The following is a 24,448-nucleotide window of genomic DNA, read 5'->3' on the forward strand; positions in this document are numbered from 1 at the left end:
GTTCTCCCTCTATTGAGCGGGTTTCAAAACATCATTCAGCGCCACCAAGCACAAGACCTCCGTACTATGCTTTAAATACAGAAATCTATAATATTAAAAAAAAATAAACATTAAAAATGTGTTATTTAAACAAATATTGAGCAAAGGAGAGCAGAATCGAAACAAACGGTATTATTACATTTGAATAAATTAATAAAGCTACAGAGTGTCTTAGAAATCGAATTATATTTAGTTTTAGATAGTGGATAAACAGGAACCATTTTAAATTCTTTTTGATTGATCCAGCGAACTCTAACCTGGGGCGTGAGAGTTCACTTTATTAAATGTTCTATTTTCAGGCCACTTTATCATTATTATTATATTTTCAGCTGCTTTCAGCCAAAAGAAAATGACGTTTCAGTAGTTTCTGCCAAATATTTCAGCGTTTCAGTTCTTTCAGTAAGTATAATTACTTATTTTTTAAATAGATTATTAACAATTTATAGTGTATTCATATATTATAGAGCTGTAATATTTAAATCATTTCTTCAGTAGTTTTTTAAACGTCGTCGGCGCAAAATAGATATATTTACAATGCAAATGTAATTCTGAATATATTAAGAAAAATATTCGTCTGTTTGTTGATTAAATTGTTAGTCATTTATGCAGAATATTTATTTGTTTACTAACTGAAAATGTAACAAAAGATGCGTGTTCGCCAGAATTTTATTAAATATACAGGAAGATACAGTTTTTTAATTAAGATATAAAATATGCGGTATATACATAGGTAGTTGCGCACTTTTTAAAAATGCTTTCATTGAACTCTTTTCTTTGGAGAAAAATGTATATTTACTGTAAGAAAAACTATATCTGATTGAATAAAGTTTTGCGCACAATTTGTTTGTTTGTTATTGTAGAATTCTTATAGAATTTAAAATCAATGCCAACCACAAAAGTGAGATTGAAGGATATACCTATAAACTTATTTGTGTCAATACCACACACTAGATTTTTAATTTTAAAAACACTTTAACGTTAAAGCATGCTTTAAATTTGTTTCAGACTAAATTTCTGTGACAATATTGCAATGCTTATGATTTTTCTTCATCATAATGGGTAAGTGAACATCCTTCTTTAATTTATTTTTAATTATATTCTATTGTTTAAATAAAAAGAGATTTAGATAATTTTTGTTATCAAGTGGTCGAAATAGGTATTGTCTCGTTCTGTTTTAAAGTTTATTGTTTTATAATGCAGTATTTTGCTGTTTTTCAATAAATATAATTTCTTTTTAGTTATAAGATCCATTATAGTTGATTATAATGTGTTTTTGGTATAAATGTAAGTAATAATTATTTATTAATAATCTCAACAGTATATACAGGGTTCCTGGGTTATAATCTTATCAATAAACATCCGGTTTAAAATATTATACAGATTTTCTTTTATATAATTTCAAAATTCCTAATTTTGTCTCCGAGTTTTTCTCAAAATTTTCAAATATTTTGGTTGATATGCAACCAGAAATACATGCGATATTTGAACCAAGATTGTTTCATAAAAATTAGGCACCAGTATGTATTTTCTTGTAAGTTTAACAAAATATTTAGACCCAAAAACATTTTATTGGGCTTAAATATTTTGTTAATTAACTTTTAGGCTTTGGATTCGTCTTGTTTTGCGTAAAATAACAACATTAAAAGCAATTTAAATCTAAAAAAATACTTTATTTTTCAAAATACATTATGGTTTACCGTTTTTAAACAAAATACTTTGTGAATTTCTAGCTATACTAACTACAGCAGAGTTATCGCTTCTTTTTCTTTTTTTAAATTTAATAATAATTTTACTATTTTTTAAGGTAATTTTGAAAGTAATTAAAAAATCTTTTTAAAAAGAGACTTTTCCTGGACCACCACTGGTTTAATAACAATTGAAACCCAAATTTATCAATTAACGATAAGCAAATCAGCTATTTAAGCATATCCTGTTTTTGTTTGAACAATAGCTTTTTTTTCTCATTAAGTATCAGTTAATTTTCGACTGTACTGCATTTAAGGTACTTACAGTTAAAATGGAGATTTTTAGAGGTTTTTTCCTCATATTTTTAGCGCTAGGTTTCCAAGTAGCCGCTGGTAAACAGAGAGTTGGTACCGAAACACCTATTATAGGAGTACTATCTCAGGAAACCTATATAATATCCTCTTATTTTCCTAATGAGACGTACGATAGTTATATTGCCGCTTCCTATGTCAAGCATTTGGAGAGTGGAGGAGCCAGAGTAGTACCAGTATGGTAAGCAGTACTTTAATTCATTATTTTTTATATTTTTTCTGTCAATCCAAAGTATTTATTGTCAAATAACAAATTTTGAAAGACCTCACGTGATATTAGGGGCGAGGGGAGTTGGTCGAGACAAATCTCACGACATTTTACCAGTGCAGGAAGGGGGGGTATCAAAAAATCCTCAAAAACGCCCCTTTATGACATTTGGTGTTTTTTTTGTTTGTAATAATACCTTTTATTTTTTTTTCTTGGCCCAACTTTCGTAAAGCACTTTTACGTCTGAGCACAAAAGTACGAAGATATATTATTAAATTGACATAAAGTGTCAAATTTAACGAGTGTAACCATAGTTTATCGAAATATAATTACATACAAGGTATTACCAGTTTTAAATCTTTTTATATTCTTTGGAACGTTCGAAATTGTTTAAAAAATTATTTGTGGCGTTTGAAAAAAAAATAACATGTTCTATTCGGAGTAAAAATGACTTTGTGCTTCGCCTGTATATCTTCGCCTATAGATATTCGCAAAAAACAGTCATTTTTACTCCTAAAAAAACAATATATTATTTTGATTTGAAATTTTATTAATGTAAATGAATGAATTAAAAAAAGTTATTTATTAGGATTGGCCAGAATGAAGACTATTACAGACGAGTAGTGAACTACACAAATGGGTATGTAAAAATATTTTTTCCCTGATTTTAATAATGTTGTACTGCTAGATGATGAAAACCTATACAGGGTGCTTCATAAATAAATCCATGTATGGACTAAAAACTAAAAACATATTTTTTCTTTACCCTATGAATTTTCGTCTTTGTTGTTCTTTAATACAGCTGAGGTAGTGTTCTTTATGACGATTGAATTAGCCTGTAGATTACTCTACATAGAATGCACCGTAGAATAAAACTGTGTTTGTGTATTTTTAGACTGCTTTTTCCTGGTGGTGGAACTTATTTCAATGAAACTGGTGGTTATGGTGAAGCAGCCACCCATCTCTACAACATAGCCTTAGAATACAACGATAATGGGGTAAAAAAATAGAAAATATACCTTGCTAACTTTTACAGATTAAAGATAAATAATTTAAAACTGAAATAGTACATTTTATTAATTTTTTTTTCAGATATATTATCCAATATGGGGTTCATGTCTGGGGCTACAAGCCCTCATGTACGCCGCCCTGAACGGTACAAAAGACATAAGGGTTGATTGCTCATTGAAAAATATAGCAGTACCTTTAGAATTCTCTGATGGTAACTTGTAGCCTTCAATACTAACGATACAGGAACAATCTCGTTAAAATCAACTTTTTTCCAGGCTACCAAAGCAGCAAATTGTTCTCTCTAGTACCTAAGGACGTTATTCAGACGCTGAAATCGAAAAACTGCACGTATAATCAGCACAGGTACTGTCTAACTAAGGCGGTACTCAAAGAGAACGACTTGCTCAACGATTGGAACATCTTGGCTACGAATAAAGATGACAATGGATTAGAGTTCATAAGCGCGATGGAACATCGCAAATATCCTGTTTATGGTATGGTAATCACATATTATATGATATCATATATAATTTATATATGAATCATATATAATTTATATATGAATCATATATAATTTATATACGAATCATATATAAAATATATCCTATATAATATATACATGAATCATATATAGCTTTATTATGTCACACTTAATTTTATATACGGTATCATATACAGGGTGCTACAAATTCGAGGTATGAGCATTGATATCTCGGTAACCGTAATAGATATGAACATAGTTCAATTGGGGCAAAGTTGCCACTTTGGGATGTTCACCAAGGTGCCATCAAAAAAGTTTTAAAAATTTCAAGGATTGCTGAGTTTTTTGTAAAAAACGGATTTTTTTGTAAATCAATTTTATTTTTTCCTATCGTTACTTTTTATAAAATCAAAAACAATACATACAATACATTTACAATATTTATTAGCTTTCAAACCTAACTATAATATAAAATAAATAATATAAAAATAATATAATATAAACAATCAAATCATTTCCCCGGAAGAGAAATGGTAGAAGGTAGAGGCAGTATAATGGCCAGCGAGGCTCCTGGACCTCTCGCCAAGGGTTGGAGGGGGGCATTAGTTGACGTTATTTGTTAAACTAAAATCAATACATCTCAACAATTTTAATCAAAGTACAAAATGCATTCGGAAGTATAAGAAGAAGATCTGTTCAAAGAGCTATAAATAAAATTGAACGAAAAATAAATTTGTGCAATAGGGAGGGTGGCAACCATTTCGAACATTTAGAGCATTAGCACAGATTAGGTATCCTATAAGTATAAAATAAAAATCTTGTCCCTAATTCGTGGTAGGAAAATTGTTTTTTTATGACGATGTGCAAACGAGTTAAATTTCCTGTGTGCAAAAATAAACTCGCGTAAAATAACAATAAACAGCGTAATAGAGAGATATCGCTAAACCGAATAGCGTGCATGGACGTTAATAAGGCCAGGTGGTATTTCCTTTACGTGAGGTGGTATTAACTCTCTTCATTTATAGTTATCGGATCGGAAAGAATTCTGATCGCGTCGCGTCCGCTATTTAAACTTAACCTAACTTTGAATTTAAAACTTTTTTAAAACTAAAGGGCTAAAGTGCTTATTTCCAGTGCTATATTGTTCAACGTCTGCCAGTGGGTTTAGGGCAACAAGCAACAAATTCTCTTAGAGGGGCTAAGTCGTCATCTGCTGTAAACCTAAGACTCTCTATAGGTTCTTTAGTATCGGAAGAGGTGGAATCCATATTTTGGGCCATATTTATTTAATTAAAACTAATCCCAGCTACTTAAATATCAAATTACCTAATAAAACTAAAGCAATAATTCAAAACAATTCAAACATAACCTAAAATAAAAGATCTCGCCGGCCGGCTCCGTTTGTCAAAAACCCGCACATGCCCATTTAAGCAATTTTTAAACGTTATCAAAGGTTATTTAGAAAGAGCGCTTGGTGTAATTGATCCGCAAATTACGTCAGGCGGTAACGTTATTATAATAGCGGGTGTTGCGTTAAAAATTGACTCGCGCATATCGTAACCATGATAAGGTACACGTAAATACTGGATGACGCTATTCGGTTTTGCGATATCTCTCTAATAACTGTGCCGGTCAGGCGCTGTGCACAATTTTAGAGGCCATAAGTGGGCGTGCTATGTGCGCAAACTAGTAACCTAATTAGTGCCCGATTCCGAAAATTGGAACCACGAAAAACAATAAAGAAAAAACAAAGATTATAATCTGTGGCATTAGAAACTAGTCTGTAGAAGTTGATTTATTTATAATAACTACGATTAATATGTTGCATATTATATTTGAAATTTATGAATTGATATTTATTAAAAATAATATCTTTAAATTGCTGACCTGGATATTATTTTTTGAATCTTTTAATTGGCTCGATTTTCCTAATTCAATATTAATTAGCGCTGATCAATATTGTTGCGATAAATATATAATCAGATTACATAATTTAAAAAACAGAGCCGGACTTGAAATTAGTATAAATAATTAAATAGTTTTGTTGTTGTTAAGGTACCCAAAACAAAAAAAAGTATAAAGTGTGGCATATCGTTGTACTCGGGAGACCGAGTTCTTTAAAAACCTGAAATAAAAAATGCAGGTCCGTATTTAAAAAAATTAAGTTGGCCTCTGTATCTCACAAATTATCAGTTAATTTGAAAATCTAAAAATACCAACATATAGTCCTAATAAAGTGGCTATGAGAATGTGCAATTAGTTTTTTTAATTTTCTAAAAAGTAACAACAGGAAAAAATAAAATTGATTTTCAAAGAAATCCGTTTTTTTTCTAAAAAACTCAACAATCTTTGAAAATTTTAAAACTTTTTTAATGGCCTCTTGGTGAACATCCCAAGGCGCAACTTTGTCCCAATATAACCATCTTTGTATCTATTACTTTGTATGCTCGTACTTCGAATTTGTAACACCCTGTATAATACGATATACTCTTTGTAGGCGTCCAGTTTCATCCGGAGAAGAACCAGTTCGAGTTCAAGAAGGGTAAGGGCTTCCCCCACTCGTTTGACAGTATAAAAACCGCGCAGTATTTTGCGAATTTCTTCGTAAATGAGTGTAAGAAGAACGCCAATGGATTCAGCGACGAATCAGTAGAATCCGAATCCCTGATCTACAACTTCAACCCGAAATACACGGGCTTGAAGAGCGCCTACTACGAACAGCTCTACGTGTTCCTGAAGGAAGATTTCAGGAAGCATCAGTTGCTGTGACATTAGACTGTATTTTATTTTGTATTGCTTGGTCAAAAAGTGTAATGAATCTTTTTGATCACACTGTAACTTATGTACGTGATATTGCTGTGCTTTGTTGATATACTCATACAATTATGTTTTGTAGTGTTTGATGATTTGCCCCTCCCCCTTGTTTACTTTCGAAATCATATACTGTATGACCGAAAAAAAAACGGCGTCGGAGTTTTCAGCCAAAACGGCGATCAAAAAAATGACGCCGTTTTTTTCGATCGCATGGTATAATCTACTATCATATATATTATATGATAGATACAATATCACATAATAAGATATACAGGGTCGCTGTAAGGTATGGAAACGGTAAAAAGTTTTTTAAGTATAAATTTAAGTATACAGGGTCGATCATAAAGTCGTGGAACATCAAGGTGTCATTTTTTTTAAATAAAACCCTCTGTATATTATTGCATATTTCGGTTCTTCCTATGGATCCGGATATAAAATCGAAATACACACAATGTACCTCAAACCAACCGTTCCCAATTATTGACTTTTGAAAATATCACTTAAACATTACAGTTGAGGGTTGGAACCTTTGGTGTTACACAGCAAAATAAAACACTAAATCACCACAATACACCAAAACACTTTTACTTTTACACTGGACGGGCGTTTCGTTAACCATGTTAGCATCATCAGCAGATGATTATAAACTAAAATACAATCTACAATTGGAGCGTTTATATACTCGCTCAGTGGGCACAGAGTGGGCGTGGCAAAATCTAGCCAACCGAGTCAGAGCCAACTGAGCGTAACAGTTAGATTTCCGCCACTAGAGTAGTAGGAACAAAGAACTTGAAGGAATTGGACCGTTGTCTCTGTTCATACTATCTTTACATTTATTAATTCTGATGCTTTCATATGCATCTAATTGCCTGTAATTTGAGACTTGTTTAACTAATTTCAAGTTATTAAGATCTATACAATGTTCTTTATCAACAATATGTTCGACAACGCAAGATTTATCCGGTCTACCATATCTTATCTGACCTAAATGTTCTTTAAATCTAGTTAATATTGATCTTCTAGTTTGCCCAACATATTTCTGATTACAATCTTTACAAGAAATTTCATAAATACCTGACCTTTCCAGTGGAGGTGTTTTATCCTTTGGATTACCTAATAATGGTTGTAAGAAAATTACAACAATTATTCCCCCTGTATATTATTGCATATTTCAATTCTTTCTTCAATTTTAAGCAATAATCGTAATACACAATGTACATAAATTATTGTTTAAGTGATGTTTTCAAAAGTCAATAACTCGGAAACGGTTGGTTTGAGGTACATCGTGTGTATTTCGATTTTTGCTTAGAATTGAAAGAAGAACCCAAATATGCAATAATATACAGGGGGTTCCATTTAAAAAAAATGATACTTTGATATTCCACGACTTTATGACCTATCCTGTATACTTAAATTTATTACCCGCTAATAGACATTTAAAAACCCTAAATTTTTTATATTTAACTTTTTGCGGTACCTCTTATATTTTACCTAATAATCGACCGTTCCCTTACTGTTCCCATACATATCAGCAACCCTGTATAATATTAATAAAACATCATAATATTATATCATATAAAATTATATGATATTACACAATACAATAAATTTTCAATTACTCTCTACAGGGTGGTTCAAAAGAAACTGTATAATAACAATAGAATAAGTTGTGACGGTGGATAATATAAAACCTAGTACCCTAAAGTTGATATCGAAGAATCCAGAAGCGCTGACCAGCGGTTTTCTCAAAACTATCAGATCCAGCAGGATGTTGATTTGTGCAATCATTCTGGCATGATTTTCAGTTTCCAGAGATGCTGCGAGTTTATTCAAATTGTGGCAACACCGTCTGACAGTTTTCTTATTTTCTTTTTCGACATTCTCTCCCGAAGAGGCTAACAGGACAGCTAGAGCCTAAGAACAAGTCTAAATACCATACGATCGAAAAAAAAAACGGTGTCAAAGACGGCGAGGGAAATGACAAATTTTGTATTTTTTAGAGATTGACGTCGCTAAAATTATTACCGATTGTCATTCTCTAGCCGTCTTTTGACGCTGTTTTTTTTTCGATCGTACGGTACCATTTATTAAGTTATATTGTATATGATATGATATATAATATACAGGGTGCACCGAATTGTATTCTGGAAACTTTGGCAGCATATTCTGCAGATAAAAATAAGTAAAAAACTTCACATAAATCTATGTCCTAAAATCCTTAGTTTTGAATTAGAAATTAGTCAAGAAAGATTATAATAAGAATTGGCTATAACTCAGTAATTTTCCGAAAAAACTATATTATAGCTTATATCCCTGAAAAGCTTACAAAATGAATTAAAAATTTAGTAGCCCACATTCAAAAGAATAACTTGATATTTTTGATTAGCCCGTTTACGAGTTATCGCCCTGTATTTACTTATGAGCACCAGTCAAGGTAAAAGGTAACTGTCAAATGAAGTTGTCATTTCAGAAATTTACCTATTTAGTGCTTTATTATTATTGAAAACTAATTCCTACATCGGAAATCTTAAAGATGTATTTATAAATACAAATTAATGTGAATTAAAGTAAAATAAAGTAATCAATTACAAGGTTAATTATAGTATTATTACAATATTCAATAACTTATTAATTTAGATACTATTAAATTGTTAGAACTTTAGGATTTAAGAAGATGTTCAAATATTCCTCCATCGACTGCTAGACAATAACCCAGGCGATCATAAAATTCTCTTCTTATATTCGCTAGTTGGTAAACTGAAATTCTATTGCATTCGGTAGAAATAGCATTTCTTAACTCGTCTAGATTTGGGTATTTTTTATCCTTGTATATTCTGTTTTTTAAATGGCCTCAGAGAAAGAAATCATTTGGCGAAATATCAGGAGACCTTGCTGGCCAATTTACTGTATGATTTAGATTATTACTGTACAATTTACTGTATGATGATTATGATGATATGATTATTTTTTTTGTATGATTTTTTTTTATTATTTTACCAATAACGTTTCCGTTAAAACTATTGTCTAAATATTCCCGAACAGCCAGGGTACTATGTACCGGGCAGCCCATCCATTTGGTACCAAACTTCCTGATTTTCCCTAGAGGCATCATGTAAAGCAGGTAAAATATGATTTTCGAGTAGTTCCAAATAATATTCTGCATTTAAATTTCGCGTAAGAAATAATGGCCCGATAATGTGTCCGAATATCCCTGCCCAAACATTTACTTTCTGTGGATATTGCGTCCTTGTTTCGACAAATCTGTGTTGTTTTTTTTTGTTCCTATATCGATAATTTTGAACATTGGGTTCATTATTTAAGGTAAACGTGCATTCGTCAGTGAAACATATGTTTTTTAAAAATTCCCTATCCGTGTTTGCTCTTTCCATCATATTGTTACGTTTTTCGTCGGTTCCGTGTGGGTAAAAAGTCACAATTTATTTAAACACTATTTATTTAACACTAATTAACAAAAACAATAACGATAAAAGACTTAAAGAACTATTTATAACTATATTTACAAACTTATTTATCTACCGTATTTATTTAGAGCAAAAACAAGAAGCCTCGACCGTAGCACACTAGTTTATTATCGTCTGTCCCTTGCGCACAATGCGCACCGGTGTCGGTATATATAGGCGTGCGACGGAGTCTCGAACGCTCTGGGCGGTGCTGGAAAATTCTTAGGCGCTGTGTTCTCGAATTTCTAGGCTCTTCTATTATAGGTCATATTAAAGCGGGACTAGTTTCGCAACAATATCAAAATAAAACGCCTGCCGCCGTATTTCGTCCCAATCTCGTTGCTCTTGGTGCTTTTCATATTTGAAGGAATAGTATTAATGTCGTTTCAAAATTCGAAACGCTGTAGTGTGATCTATTCCTATTTCATCCTCAAGTTTCCTTGTGCGGATCTTTCCATCGTTCTCTTCCACGCACAATAAAACTTCCCAGTCGATATCATTTCTTGCATCTTCTCTTTGTTCCTGCCTTGCTTCACATCTGCAGTTATTTATTAGGGTACCTTTAGTCTCAAATCTCTGGATATTCCTTGCGATTGTAGATTTTCCAGGTATCGGTCTATTCGGATACAGAGCAGCAAACATGTCCCACACCTTTTGATAACTATTTCCTTGATAATATCATTTAATCATCAATACTTTTTCTTCGGTAGTGTAATTCATGGCTAATATTTTCGATGTAGGTATGAGTTTTTAATAATAATAATAATAAAGCACTAAATAGATAAATTTCTGAAATGACAACTTCATTTGACAGTTATCTTTTACCTTGACTGGTGCTCATAAGTAAATACAGAGCCAGAAGAAAGGAGAAATATGTAAAAAGAAATCGGCGATAACTCGTAAACGAGCTAATCAAAAATATCTAAAGTTATTCTTTTGAATGTGGGTTTTAGTGCTCTTCAATAAACCTAAATAGAATTATTCTCTAAAATAATTGACCCCATTAAAATTTACATGGGATTTCCTATGTCCCGTCCGACGATGCAACACCCGGTATGCTAATGTTCAAATTTTTCTTACCATAGAGTTGACCATCCAGCAAACATAAACACTCACAATCCATTTCCCGATATCCACATTATCAAACGTGTCATTTCTGATGTGAAATTCCATGATAATCATCACACACCACAAGATATTCGTGATGATGTACATCACGGCGAATAGTATAACAGGTCCCAACATCTGGCTGAGCTTATCGACCAAATCACAGGCATCATTGTACTTCTTGATCGCTTCTTTAAGTTTCCTTATATATGCTTTGCTCCTGCTTTGAAAGGTTTCGGTCGAAAATATGGTAGAACTCCTTGAAAAATACGATTTTTCCATCGAGATCAGCATATGATTGACGTAAGAGAATTTGTCGGCTAATCGGAGTAGAAGGATAACGAAAGTGAAGAGTACCACTGAAAACACATAAAACTGCAGATCTCTCACCAAGTAGTATCTGTAATACCTCCAGCCAATGGTTTTTAAGAAAAAAACCATGTCGATTACAACCAAAAATAGAACTATAGCATAGAATATCTTCATATATCGACCCGATCGGGTTATATAAGCTTTTTTTCCGAGTTTTTGAATCAAGTTTTCGTGAGTTATGCTCTGGTAAAAACTTCCATACCTCTGATAGCTGATGTAACTGACTACGTTAGAAAGAGTCAGTGCAAAACTGGCATTTTGATCCACGAATTTTATAGCCGGATGAAGTTGAGCGTAGAGATATTTGTGTTTCCCATACGCGGAGTACGAATGGCTCACTATAAATGCAAGGATCATTACAGAGGTGAAAATAATGTTCCATCGTTTTTTTCGCAGAAAATATAAGCCCAGTCTTAGCAGGAGAGGGTAGTTTTTATGGTCAGACGTCATGGTTAAATGTACTTCTGAAAACAGAAATACTATGCAAGATTGTCAATAAGATTAAATAAAAATAATTGCCAGGCTGGATTAATAATGTTTAATAATGCAGTAATGATTTTTTCTGGATGACAAACAAAAGTACTTTATGGGTCATTATATATAAAATTGAATACCTATGCTAATTATATATTGATTAACATCTATTTCTCAAAAAATAAAACACATTGTTTACATTTTATTCCGGGTGTTTTTTAAAACTGGCCACCCATTTAACTTTTTTTAATTTCAGATAAAAAACAAGATTTTGTGTTTATGTATAAGACATAAATCAGAATTGATTGACGTGTTCAATTAATTTCCTCTCCGTCAATATATTATTACTTGATTATGAATTACATTTTCAAGCAAATATGTCAACTTTATTATAGTTAGTTATACAGGGTGAGTTTTCTACGATGTTCTCTATGAGTATCTCGGAAACTACTGGAGATAGAGAGTCGGTTAAATGGGAAAGAATTGCAGTTTTTTGGGGACATAAATATGCGCTTTTCAGATTTTTTAAAAAGTTCATGGCTTACTAGATATTTCGAAAAAAACAAAATTTGGCTATTTTAAAAATTGTCCCTAATTCCATTATAATCTATTTTAGACAAAAAGTTTTCAGATAAAAGTTGTAGATAATAACATCCTTATTCAGATTGTGTTCTACTTTTTTTTCTAAAGTCTGTCATTTTTGACATATGACACAAACTTATGTTTTTTTTAAATAGAAACCATAAAAAGCGCCATTTTTTAAGATTTTGAGTGATATAAACTATAAAATGTTTTTTTCGAAAAATTACTGAGTTATAGCCAATTATTCTTATCATTTTTAAACAATTTCACTTAGTTAGCCTGGGAAAAAAATGCAATCGTTGTTGCTCTCAGAAATGTCAAACTGTCACATCCAAACTTTGTAAATATGAATTTTTCAAATGAAGAAAAGCGTGTAGGATTATTAGTTCAACTTTTCTTGGCCATACTTTTTCGAGGATACGTTACATTTTTTGAGAACGGTTTTCAAGACATGTTAGAAAAATTAAATTTAGAGAAAACATGACTTTCATTATGACACTCCCACACATAATGAAAAAAATCTTAAAAATTATTTATATCTTAATTATTAATTAATTTATATTACTCAAGGATAGGAAGAGGTGGACCAATTGCATGGGCTTCTTTGATCACCTGACCTATCTAGTTTAGATTTTTTTTATGCGCTATATTTTTTGAATATTTTCTAAAATAACTTAAAGTGTATGTAGTAATATTATTTTTTTAAGTCTAAGTTTGTGTAATGTTAATTTGTAAAGAACTGTTTAATAAAATATTCTGTCTTTTTATAAGTTATAAATTATAATAATTAAATAAATAACATAATAAAAATACCATGCTAACTAAGTGAAATTAGCCATGAAAGATTATAATAAGAATTGGCTATAACTCAGTAATTTTTCGAAAAAAACATACTATAGCTTATATCGCTGAAAAGCTTAAAAAATGGCGCTTTTTATGAAGTCATGGCCTACTATGGTTTCCATTTAAAAAAAACATAAGTTTGTGTCATGTGTCAAAAATGACAGGTTTTAGAAAGAAACGGAGAACACAGTCTCAATAAGGATGTGATTATCTACAACCTTTATCTGAAAACTTTTTGTCTAAAATAGATTATAATGGAATTAGAGACCATTTTAAATTTTTTTTTCGAAATATTGTCACGGCCCATTTTGTGGGTTATGACTAGGGGCATAGCAAATAATAAATACTTCAATTTAACTTAATAATCAATTTAATTAATCTACGAATAATACAATAATTATAAAACTAAATGTGTACTTACATATTATATTTATGGACGAACATCATCACTGGCTCGGGGGTAGTGTCAGGGTAGTGTAACGCCAATGCCGGAATCTCGACCGCGACCTTATCGAACTTTACTATCGACTATCGACTGTGGACTGTCCCCCAACAGGTGACATTTTTGTATTTATTGGTTCGTTACGTCGAATCATCGAATCAGCATTATTGGTCTATCGGTGCGATGACCGGTGCGATGACCGCGTTAGTGCTGATTTGATGATTTTATAAATTCGTAGTATTGAAAGGAAATATTTTCGCAATTGCCAATTATGCTTATAACTTTGATTTTTTAAAACTTTACTTTTGTTGCGTAAATGCCAATGAACTTTAATTATTTTATACTTCCTTTCAATCGAATTATTAATTTGCGAAATATATTAATATTAAATATGTTATTTTATATATCGAATAATTCCATCCTTGACACTTCCCCCGCACCTCTAAAGCTGGACCCCAGCGATAATTCAAGATTTATGAAATTATACTTTTTAACAATAATTATTATACATTGCAATAAATTGTGCTTAACGTTTCATAATAAAAAAATGTTTTAAGTATACAATATTAAAAAAAAATTAAAAAAAAATGTTTTTAAAGAAATTACTAACTAAAAAAAAAATATAAAAAAAAAGCTTCTCTATAAGTTTAAGGATGGCGATTAGCCGTTTACATATAGACAAAAAAAAAATGTCTTTTAATACTGGCACTAACGTGAACTGCACAATACCTATATAGTTTTTAAGTTTCAATACTTTGCACTGACTTCGTTCATAAAACACCCACCCACAAATCTCGTCGGCTGCTCACGGAGGCTGAAAACTGAAGTTTTGATTGTAGTATCCACCTTCACATCATAAACCTAACGAATGCACACATGCCTCCCGTTCCCTGCACTTTGAAAAGCTCTTTGTTTTGGTAAGCTGTTTCTCAATACTTGCGTCCTTAGGGAGTTGTTTCTTGATATCGGTGTAGGCTGACAATGAAAACAAAATTCCAGTATGATTTTGTTTGTCATCTGGATTGGCGTCGAATTCATCTTTCGAAGAAGAGACCAGTTTTTAGACAAGACAATAACTCTTCCTGTAGCTGCTTATATCGCCAGACCAAATTTGACAGCATGTTCTGAACCCATTTTTGAATTGGACTACTTGCTTCGGACTGCATTACCATGGTGTACTGGTCACAAAGCTTCATAAACAAGGGTAGGCAGTTTGCATCGTATAGGCATGATGGTGTGGTACTACATTCTTCTTTCTCCTTCAGGGTTGAGTTCATACGTCAATTCTTCTCAGTGGTGTTCCTTGACTTGTTGCTTGGTATTGGCAGTTTTGACCAGTAATTACATGAAAAAAGAGAACAAAGAGTAAATATGTGCTCTTACTTACAGCTTATTGTATTAAATTATTATGTCGTATAAACTAGTTCTTAAAGTACTTAATCCTATTTTAAGTTTGTTTGTTTAATTTTATTTTTCAACCTAGTTCAGAATATCATTTTTTTTTCTTGACGGCAAGGGAGAATATAAAAATTTTATATGATTGGGCGTAAAACAAACAATAAACTTATATTTTCGTTGCAAATTTGTAGGATTTATGAACACTCCTACCTAATTTGTATGCCCTCTATCTCCTACCTACATTTGGGTTTATAATAATTTACTTTATTTCTTTTTTTTTTATTAAGCGCTAAATAATTAACTCTAGTGGTTCAATACTTTTCGTTTCAAATTGATATTTGTCCTAGAGTTTGCGCGCAGTTAGGGTTAAATATCAATTTAAAACCTACACACTAGGGGAGCTCCAATAATACATGTCATTAATAAAGACATCATTAATATTTTATGTTAAGAAAAACATATCTTTTTTCCAATTATTTCAATATTCCATCTTGATTTTATTTTGAAGAAGACTAACTTGGGCATACAGAGTTGCCTTTCCAATACACGTATACACAATACTTATTCTATTTGTATGCATTCAATAGTTGCATTTATTTTATCCCCAGGAGATAGAGATAGGAGGTTCTGATTATCATTTGGCTCTAGATTATAATGAAATGTTCGATTTTCGCTAGATACGCAAGAGAGTTTAATATTTTATTTTCATTGTTAAAATTACATCTATTTAAATTTTTAAACGCCTATTATTTTGCCTTTTAACTTTATAAAGTAATGCCAAATACAGTAAATAACTAAACATAAAAAGAAAACAATGAAAAAAAGTGCAAACTAGCCCAAAAAGTATGTCATGAGACGTGTCGTGATCAAGTTTCGCACCTTGACCGTGAACCATTTGAATTAATGACGTTGCAACTGCTAGTCTATTACGATTACATAAGAGATATATTACTAAGACAGATAATACGATATTCCATATCATGAATAAAGTATCACTGTGAGCGCCATAGGTATCACTATAAGAATCAAATATTGGAAACGAATTTTTAATTGAATCTATGACTGTATCGATATTAGTTTTAGTTGAGGTTAAGTTGAGATGCGGCACCTGAAGGGTCCAGTTTGAATTTAAACATTCAGATAAATTTTTGAAAGTTGGAGAGACGTGTAACATCTTTGGTTTAAGAATAAAAGATTTTAGATTTGACCAAACTGCAGGTATAATATGAACTACGTTTGTATTGAAATGGCGCCTCCACCACATATGTCACGGCCCATTTTGTGGGTTATGACTAGGGGCATAGCAAATAATAAATACTTCAATTTAACTTAATAATCAATTTAATTAATCTACGAATAATACAATAATTATAAAACTAAATGTGTACTTACATATTATATTTATGGACGAACATCATCACTGGCTCGGGGGTAGTGTCAGGGTAGTGTAACGTCAATGCCGGAATCTCGACCGCGACCTTATCGAACATCAATTCTCGACTATCGACTGTTCCCCCAACAGGTGACATTTTTGTATTTATTGGTTCGTTACGTCGAATCATCGAATCAGCATTATTGGTCTATCGGTGCGATGACCGGTGCGATGACCGCGTTAGTGCTGATTTGATGATTTTATAAATTTGTAATATTGAAAGGAAATATTTTCGCAATTGCCAATTATGCTTATAACTTTGATTTTTTAAAACTTTACTTTTGTTGCGTAAATGCCAATGAACTTTAATTATTTTATACTTCCTTTCAATCGAATTATTAATTTGCGAAATATATTAATATTAAATATGTTATTTTATATATCGAATAATTCCATCCTTGACAATATCTAGTAAGCCATGAACTTTTTCAAAAATCTGAAAGGCTTATATATATATGACTCCAGAAAACTGCTATTCTTTCTCCATTCAACCGAGTCTCTATCTCCAGTATTTTCCGAGATATCTACCCATAGAGAACATCGTAGAAAACTCACCCTGTATACTCTATTGATATAAAAGAAAACAAAAAATATTACATTTACAGTCAATTTATTTTAAAAAATATATATTTTTTATCCAACGAAGTACTCAGTTACAAGTTAAGTAGATATAATTTTACAAAATCAACCTAGAAATTTAAGTAAATAAATTAAGGAATCAACAAAAATTTCTTTAAGAAACACAAACAACTTCCAAAAAATCTTTGTTACTCGTGAGTCGACGATAGGTATAATTTTGAATACTCATGAGCAACAATTTTAGACTCTCTTCGGCCTAGCTGTATTTATTTTGTGTTATTGCCTACTTATACAGGGCGAGTCTTAAGTTTACTGCAAATATTTTCAGTGCTGGAATATCTCGAAAGGAATATATTTATTTTTTGAAAATATACCGGAAAATCTAAAAGAAAATGCACCATTTTCAACATCTTTTTTGCGAAAAAAAACTTATAGACGTGTTTCTGGGACCGAAATATATTCTTTTCATAGATTTTTATTTCTTTACTCACCACTCCTAAAAATATTTGCACTTATTTAAGATTCACCCTGTATATCCTAATTATCACTTTGTAGCTCCCTCTGTATATCTTCCAGAGTTTTTCCTTTGGTTTCCGGGACACAAAACACAACAAAAAACAATCCTAATACACAACACACACCAAAAAACAAAAACGGCACGTACATTCCGAATTGTTCGTTGGACCAATGAAAAACCTTCGATATTATAGTAACTATCACACTGTAAAAGATGTCAGCACCGCATAAAGCATACGCTTTCACGTCTGTAGGGAACATCTCTCCCATTAACAGCAAAGGAATAGTTTGTAACCCTATACTGAACACTGTAACATAACATAGCAATGCTGCTAAAGGCAGGAAGTTCACGCCTGAGACATCTACATTGGTAGAGTCTTTTAAATAGAGGTATATTCCGTTTGCAAACAACATAATAGCTGTTCCAATAAAGGAGATGATCAAAAGAGGTCTTCTGCCTGAGAAGTCAACGATTATTGAAGCTAGAAATGACAAAACCAGCTGGACAGAGAAATAGATAATAGTAGCCGAGCTTGGCGACATGAAATCGCGGGATTCTTTAAAGATTTTCTGACAGTAGAATATAATCGCCGTCGTTCCACTCAGTTGCTGGAAACCTCTAAGTCCATAAACTATGATCAAGGCTCTTCGGTTGCTCTTGATTCTCACCAAGTCCAAGCATTTCCCTCTGTTCTTGTTTTGCTCCCGGACAGCGTTCTTAATTCTGCCCAATTCGGCTGATACGTCTTCGAGACCGCTGAACTTTTGAAGGCTTTTCTTTGCTTCAGCAACCTTTCCTTTCATGAGGTAGAAGTAGGGACTCTCTGGCATCCAGATAAAGGTAATAAACAGCAAACTTGGAATGATCGTGCTTACGTATGCTGTTGTGGGAATGCTTAGGTACGATCCCAGGATGTTTATAAGTAAAATTCCGAAAATTATACAAACTGGACATACCGAAGCTATCAAGCCTCGTATCTGGGGGTCTGCTATTTCTCCCAAGTACATGGGAACTGCCGTGAATGACAATCCATCTGTCATTCCGACTACGAACCTTGAAATGAACATGACAGTACTGGATTTAGCCAGCGCTATGCAAATCCATGATGCTATGAAGGGGAATGATGATAACAGGATGAGTCTTTTTCTGCCTACTATGTCTACGATCATTCCTGTGATGAGGGCTCCCAGGATGGCTCCTAGGAGCGGGGAGACGACTAGCCATGAGCTTTCTTCGCTTGTCACTTTGAAGGTGTAGTTTCCGCTGACCAGGATGGGTAGCGATGGAGATGGCCAGCCGTAGTTCATTTCGCTGCATACGATGCCCAGGTTTGCTGCAAGGAAATTATAACTTTTGGTTAGTTTATATTGGTACGTGCTGGGAACTTACACTTACTTATAGAACTGTTTGGTTAGATTTTGCTTTTATATGGTCTCTGATCAAATTATAATGAAAGTGCTATAAAACATTGTTTTACTAACTAATTACTAAAAAATTTAAACTTAAATTGGATAATTGGAGATAAAAAATGTATAGAAATTATGTCACCTCGACGTATTATGGAAGAATTATTTATAGTTTGGGGGGCATCGCGCAAGCCAATGTTTAACTTTTCATAAAAAACTACTATTTATTTAAAATATTGAACTAAATATATGAGTGCTAGATAAATATTTGGGAATGACAAACGGGGTCCCTTTCAGTTACTTTTGCTTCTATCACGAGAATCGGCTGCTATTGGTTAAAAATGACGAAAAAAAAATCTAGATGGCTGAAAATGGGTACATTTATGTAAAATTAGGAAATAAACAACTTATTCAAATAAAGTTTTTCCAGAAAACATATTTTTCAGCCATTTATTTCTGTAAATGTCAAATTTGACAGATACAGGAGAGAATAGAGTAAATTTTCTTATGCCCTAAGTCAAATTTCACTAAAGTCAATAAATAAAAAAAGTCCCATATGCTATGCGCACTTTATCTGTGCCACTGTATATACTTTCGGCTCTAGGCTGCCATCATCTTGTTCACCCTGTACAGGGTGGGTCAAATTCGGCGCTTTTAAATGGAAACACCCTTTTCTATAGGAGACAAAAACTAATATCGGTGTCTGGAGCTCAATTTTTATCAAAAACATGATGGTGAAAACCACACATCAAGATCTGCTACCGTTTCGGAGTTACGGGGTGTTTTTCAAAAATGAGCATTTTTAACAAATCGCTGCAACTTTCTTACTATGGAAAATTTTGTATTTCTATGAAAACATTTCCAAAGCACCTTTTTACGTAGAATTTAATGATTTAAGAGTTATCAACAGAAAAAATGATTTTTTATTTGGGACACCCTCTATATTTTTAATTAACTGAAACGAATTTAAAATTACCTTTCCAAAAATATAGCACACTTGATATTTTGTTATAATCCCCTTTGAAATACAGAATTTTTAAAAGTTCGCCACTTTTAACTAGTAGGCTTTGGACCCCTTATTGATGATATGCCCTTAATGGAACTCGAAAACATATTTTTCCAGCAAGACGACGCACCGCCTCTGAACGCTGAAGTTATCAGCAATTTTTTGCAGCCAATTTCAAGAATAATTGAATAGCTAACCAAGATCCCAGCCGTTGGCCGTCGAGGCCGCCTGACTTAGTACCCATGGATCTAATCATATGGATATATTTGCGAAAGAATAAATGTTCCTTATTCTTTGGTATAATTTAGACAAGAATTAGAAATACTTAGCAGTTATGAGAGGGTATATTTCATAGATACTACTGAGTTAATGAATTCCGCGAGAAATGTTCAAAAACTGCCCCGTCTGTCCATAACAGAAGACGGTCGACTCATGTCTTGGTTTGCTATTTATTTTTATTGTTATTAGATATAGTTTAAATGTGTTGATGTTGGTTAAATATATCTTAAATTGTTATAAAATTCTACATCTCTCATAGCAAATATTATTTTCGTTTTAATTGATGCTCACAGCTAGAATTTTTTTTGCATTACAGCCGGTGCCCTTCAAAGTTCAAAGCCTACTTATTTAAAGCGGGCGAATTTTTATTTTTTTTACTCTTTATCTCGAAGAGGAATCGAGCAAAATATCAAGTGTGCTATATTTTTGGAAAGGTAGTTTTAAATTCTTTTTAATAAATTAAACATATACAGGGTGTCCCATATAAAAAATAAATTTTTTTGTTGATAATTCTTAAATTATTAATTTAAAAAAAATTATACTGAAACCATTAAATTCTACGTAAAAAGGTGCTTTGAAAATGTTTTCATAAAAATACAAAATTTTCCATAGCAAAAAAGTTACAGCGAGTTGTTAAAAATGCATATTTTTGAAAAACACCCCGTATCTCCGAAACGGTAACAGATATCGATGTGCGGTTTTCACCATCATGTTTTTGACAAAATTTGAGCTCCAGACACCGATATTAGTTTTTGTCTATCTCCTATAGAAAAGGGTGTTTCCATTTAAAGGCGTCGAATTTGACCCACCCTGTACATACAGGGTGTTTGTTAAATAAGTACATTGCAAGGTTTCGATACAACGTAAAATAATTGCACTTATTTATGGATACCCTGTATATATTTAAGAATCTGCTTATTAAAATATATCTAGCTATTTTTAAAGTAATTTTTCCAAATATATTTTTGGTTTTTAAAGATAAATGATATCGGCTTACTTCTGTTTGTTACAAAGTTCAAAAACTATTTTGGAAATAGGAATATTTTGGAAGAAGAAATTCTGATAATGAGTTAGTTGTACCAGTGAACGAAAATCATAGTATCATAAAATAAATAAGTCGAATGTTTAATTGAAAAAAAAAAATGAAAAAAAATATTATTGAGTGGTACTAGTCATTTACAAAGGTTAGAAACCGGATGAGATCGGATATTTTGTTGATAAGAGCTTGTTATGGCTGAGTATCGCGGTTCGGACCCAGTGTAAACACAGTCCGTACCAAACACTCTGTAGGTATTTTTTAAACCACCTTTTTTTTATTTTAAATTTAAGAAAAATATAAATTAGTAATAATCATAATTTTATTTTTTAACTACTCATTGTTCATGGCAATTGCGTAGAAACTGAAGCAAAATCTGAATAATTTTGTACAAAAAATAGTGTTTTCTGATGCATAAAGTTTTCTAAAATTAAAACGTCCAACGCAGTAGTTTGGTTTGACGACATTTTGGAAATTTTTAGAAACAAATTCTAAAATAAATTATTTAAATATATTACAAATGCCATAAAGCTTATTTTAAGTTGTTTTCTTCTCAATATAACTCATTGAAAACAATTAAAAATAAATGTAGAGCATTCCAATAAAGACATCTACTGTACGATCGAAAAAAAACGTCGTTAAGGACAGCTGGAGAATGATAATCGATAATAATTTTGTCGAGGTCAATCTACTAAAAATTGACATAAAACAAAATATTTTTTCTTGAATTTTAAATTATGTACATCAATTAAAAATCATTTTTACTCAGTATAAAAATACATTACAACTTTCTTTGGTCAATAAAAAAATAATTAAGAGTACGAGCCAATTAAATGATGTCCAGGGCTTGCCCTAGCCAAAATTATCATCGATTCTCATTCCCCAGCCATCTATGACGCCGTTTTTTTTACGATCGTACTGTATTAATTTGATTTATTTCTTTGGAGGCTTTGATTAGAAATGAGTAAAAAATCTTTTTAATTTTCAATGTTTTTTCTTATGAAATTTAGTAAATGAAAATATATAATAATTATTGTGATAGTGACTGTAGTTTGCGAAAAATATCTGTGACAATGTCAGAAAGACTTAATTTTTGAGGGTGCTTTTTTTAAATAGATTAAAAATATTTTATTTGTTATATACAGTATGTCCCCGGATTGTTTTAATTGTCGTACAAGAGAAAAAACTTTTCTATTTTTGATATTTTGAGAAAGTTTTTGCTTGTTTTAAAATGGTTAATGCCGTTTATACGTTTCCAAATTTCCATACCGTTTTAGAGAAAATAAAAAAAAACATAAAAATATAGTTGAATTTTTTCCAAAAACAAAACTAATTAAAGCCAAACCAAACCAAACCTACCTGTGATTGCCGCCACATACTGATAAATTCTGTTGCCATTTTCGTACTTCAGGTTGCTCGTGGATGAGATTTTCATAATTCCGGAATAACTAACTATACAGGGTTCGGTTGTTCGCCCTGTCTGTGTGCTAAATAGACTCACAGCGCGCGCGTGTATATTTACAAAGCAAACATAACGAAATATTTCGTTAGTTTGCGTACTGGACAGTCAATTGTATTTAATAAAAACCAATTTAATCGACACTGAAACGGAAAACGATATGTATGATATTCGTAGATGTTTGTGTGTCTTGCAGAAGGCTCTTAATTGTTTAGGACTTGAGAACTTGTGGAAATATACGCGGTGAGTCAGGCGATTCCATTGGCCAATTCATTTGCAGAAACACTGTTATCTGTGTGGAGTTGATTGGTGCTGATTATTGCTGACAATTACAGATTTTTTATGTGCTGATATAGCAGGGTAAATTTTATAGACCTAGGTATGCACCAGGAAATATACAACAAAGGGATATTAAAATTAATTAACTCTAACAAAAAATAATCTAAAATATGTCCCCGGATAGCCTTTACTAGAGGAAAAACTTTTTTATTATTAATATTTTGAGGAAAATGCGTTCTTTATCAACAATATTACTTGCTCTTAAATTATTATTCCCATTTATACAGGGTGCGTCGGGCATCTGTAGCTCCTAGAATAAAAAAAACTTGTGAATTTTGTTCAAGTCCAAACCTAAACTATGTACGAGGATGTATTTCAGGAAAATATTTTAACTTCTATAGGGTGGCTATAACTTCAAAAAAGTGTGAGTGGATCGGAATGATTTTTTTTAAATGGAACATCCTGTATATTATTGAATTTTTGGCTTCCTTTCTGACCACTTTACATAATCCTAATATATGAGTAAATATATTTTAATAGTTTCAGAGATATTAATAAATAAATAAAAAATATACATTTTTCAATCTTCCTTAAAAGAAATATTATAAATACAAGAACTGTCCTGAAATCTAAACGTTATTAGATATTTACTTTCGATGATCTATACTTAACTTTGCTGTAAATATCGTAATCTTAAATCATACAGGGTGTTGAAAATTCTACGCCAAACTTAATAAAATATAAAATAATTTTTCTTTGTTTTTTTTTAAATGGAACACCCTGTATATTATTTTTTCAATAGATGGAGAATTAAAAAATAAACATTTTTTGTATTTAGAGTATTTCAAAATTTTTAATAGTTTCGCAGATATACGCAGTATTATTTCATATGGTTCTTTCAACGATAAAATAAGAGAGAAATCATTGGGTGGCTCTAGTGGCGTTTAGTGGTCGTTAGTGGCTATTAGTAAGAAGTTTCACTATATATTATATTTTATAGTATTATATAATATATTTTTTTACGTGTAACAAATAGTTCTATACGCGTAAAAAATAGTTTTATGCGTGTAAAAAATAGCTTTTTATGTGTAATAAATAGTTTTATACGCGTAAAATAAAAAAATTAACAAAGAAATAATGACATATTTAAGATTATCTTTATTTTT

The 24,448-nt window shown here is 31.7% G+C and overlaps 3 protein-coding genes across 5 annotated transcripts; 1 reads left to right on the top strand and 2 right to left on the bottom strand.

The window, feature by feature from the left end:
- Positions 1-351: 351 nt before the first annotated feature.
- On the top strand, positions 352-6,684 carry LOC115890232 (gamma-glutamyl hydrolase A-like). Of its 3 annotated transcripts, XM_030910410.1 has the most exons (8): positions 352-438; positions 1,045-1,098; positions 2,094-2,277; positions 2,894-2,944; positions 3,200-3,302; positions 3,397-3,526; positions 3,591-3,809; positions 6,294-6,684. In XM_030910410.1, exons 2-8 carry the CDS (start codon positions 1,095-1,097, stop codon positions 6,563-6,565), a joined length of 963 nt encoding a protein of 320 aa, XP_030766270.1. In that variant the 5' UTR covers positions 352-438; positions 1,045-1,094; the 3' UTR covers positions 6,566-6,684. The 3 variants fall into 3 exon arrangements, with proteins under 3 accessions (XP_030766270.1, XP_030766269.1, XP_030766268.1); XM_030910409.1 differs by lacking the exons at positions 352-438; positions 1,045-1,098 and adding an exon at positions 1,246-1,323; XM_030910408.1 differs by lacking the exons at positions 352-438; positions 1,045-1,098 and having other exon boundaries at positions 1,995-2,277.
- A 1,526-nt stretch (positions 6,685-8,210) lies between these two features.
- LOC115890218 lies at positions 8,211-11,175 on the bottom strand. Its single transcript, XM_030910390.1, has 2 exons — positions 11,152-11,175; positions 8,211-8,524 (listed from the first exon to the last, which is right to left on the bottom strand). Exons 1-2 carry the CDS (start codon positions 11,164-11,166, stop codon positions 8,222-8,224), a joined length of 318 nt encoding a protein of 105 aa, XP_030766250.1. The 5' UTR covers positions 11,167-11,175; the 3' UTR covers positions 8,211-8,221.
- Positions 11,176-17,317: 6,142 nt separating this feature from the next.
- Positions 17,318-23,242, bottom strand: LOC115890155 (facilitated trehalose transporter Tret1-like). The gene is made up of 2 exons (XM_030910315.1): positions 22,904-23,242; positions 17,318-19,150 (listed from the first exon to the last, which is right to left on the bottom strand). The coding sequence occupies exons 1-2, from the start codon at positions 22,977-22,979 to the stop codon at positions 17,838-17,840; spliced, it is 1,389 nt and encodes a 462-aa protein (XP_030766175.1). The 5' UTR covers positions 22,980-23,242; the 3' UTR covers positions 17,318-17,837.
- Between the last annotated feature and the right edge of the window lie 1,206 nt (positions 23,243-24,448).

Source organism: Sitophilus oryzae, unplaced genomic scaffold, assembly GCF_002938485.1.
Source record: "Sitophilus oryzae breed Bouriz unplaced genomic scaffold, Soryzae_2.0 scaffold_85_pilon_pilon, whole genome shotgun sequence".
In the NCBI taxonomy this organism is placed as follows: Eukaryota; Metazoa; Arthropoda; class Insecta; order Coleoptera; family Curculionidae; genus Sitophilus; species Sitophilus oryzae.

Bases quoted from the DNA above. Each gene is read 5' to 3' on its own strand.
- LOC115890155 (XM_030910315.1), bottom strand. From the start codon at position 22,979: ATGAAAATCTCATCCACGAGCAACCTGAAGTACGAAAATGGCAACAGA. The intron at 19,151-22,903 runs GTAGGTTTGGTT...ATTTCCTTGCAG, and splicing joins GTATGTGGCGGCAATCACAG to CAAACCTGGGCATCGTATGC.
- LOC115890232 (XM_030910408.1), top strand. From the start codon at position 2,057: ATGGAGATTTTTAGAGGTTTTTTCCTCATATTTTTAGCGCTAGGTTTC. The intron at 2,945-3,199 runs GTATGTAAAAAT...GTGTATTTTTAG, and splicing joins GTAGTGAACTACACAAATGG to ACTGCTTTTTCCTGGTGGTG. The intron at 3,303-3,396 runs GTAAAAAAATAG...TTTTTTTTTCAG, and splicing joins TAGAATACAACGATAATGGG to ATATATTATCCAATATGGGG.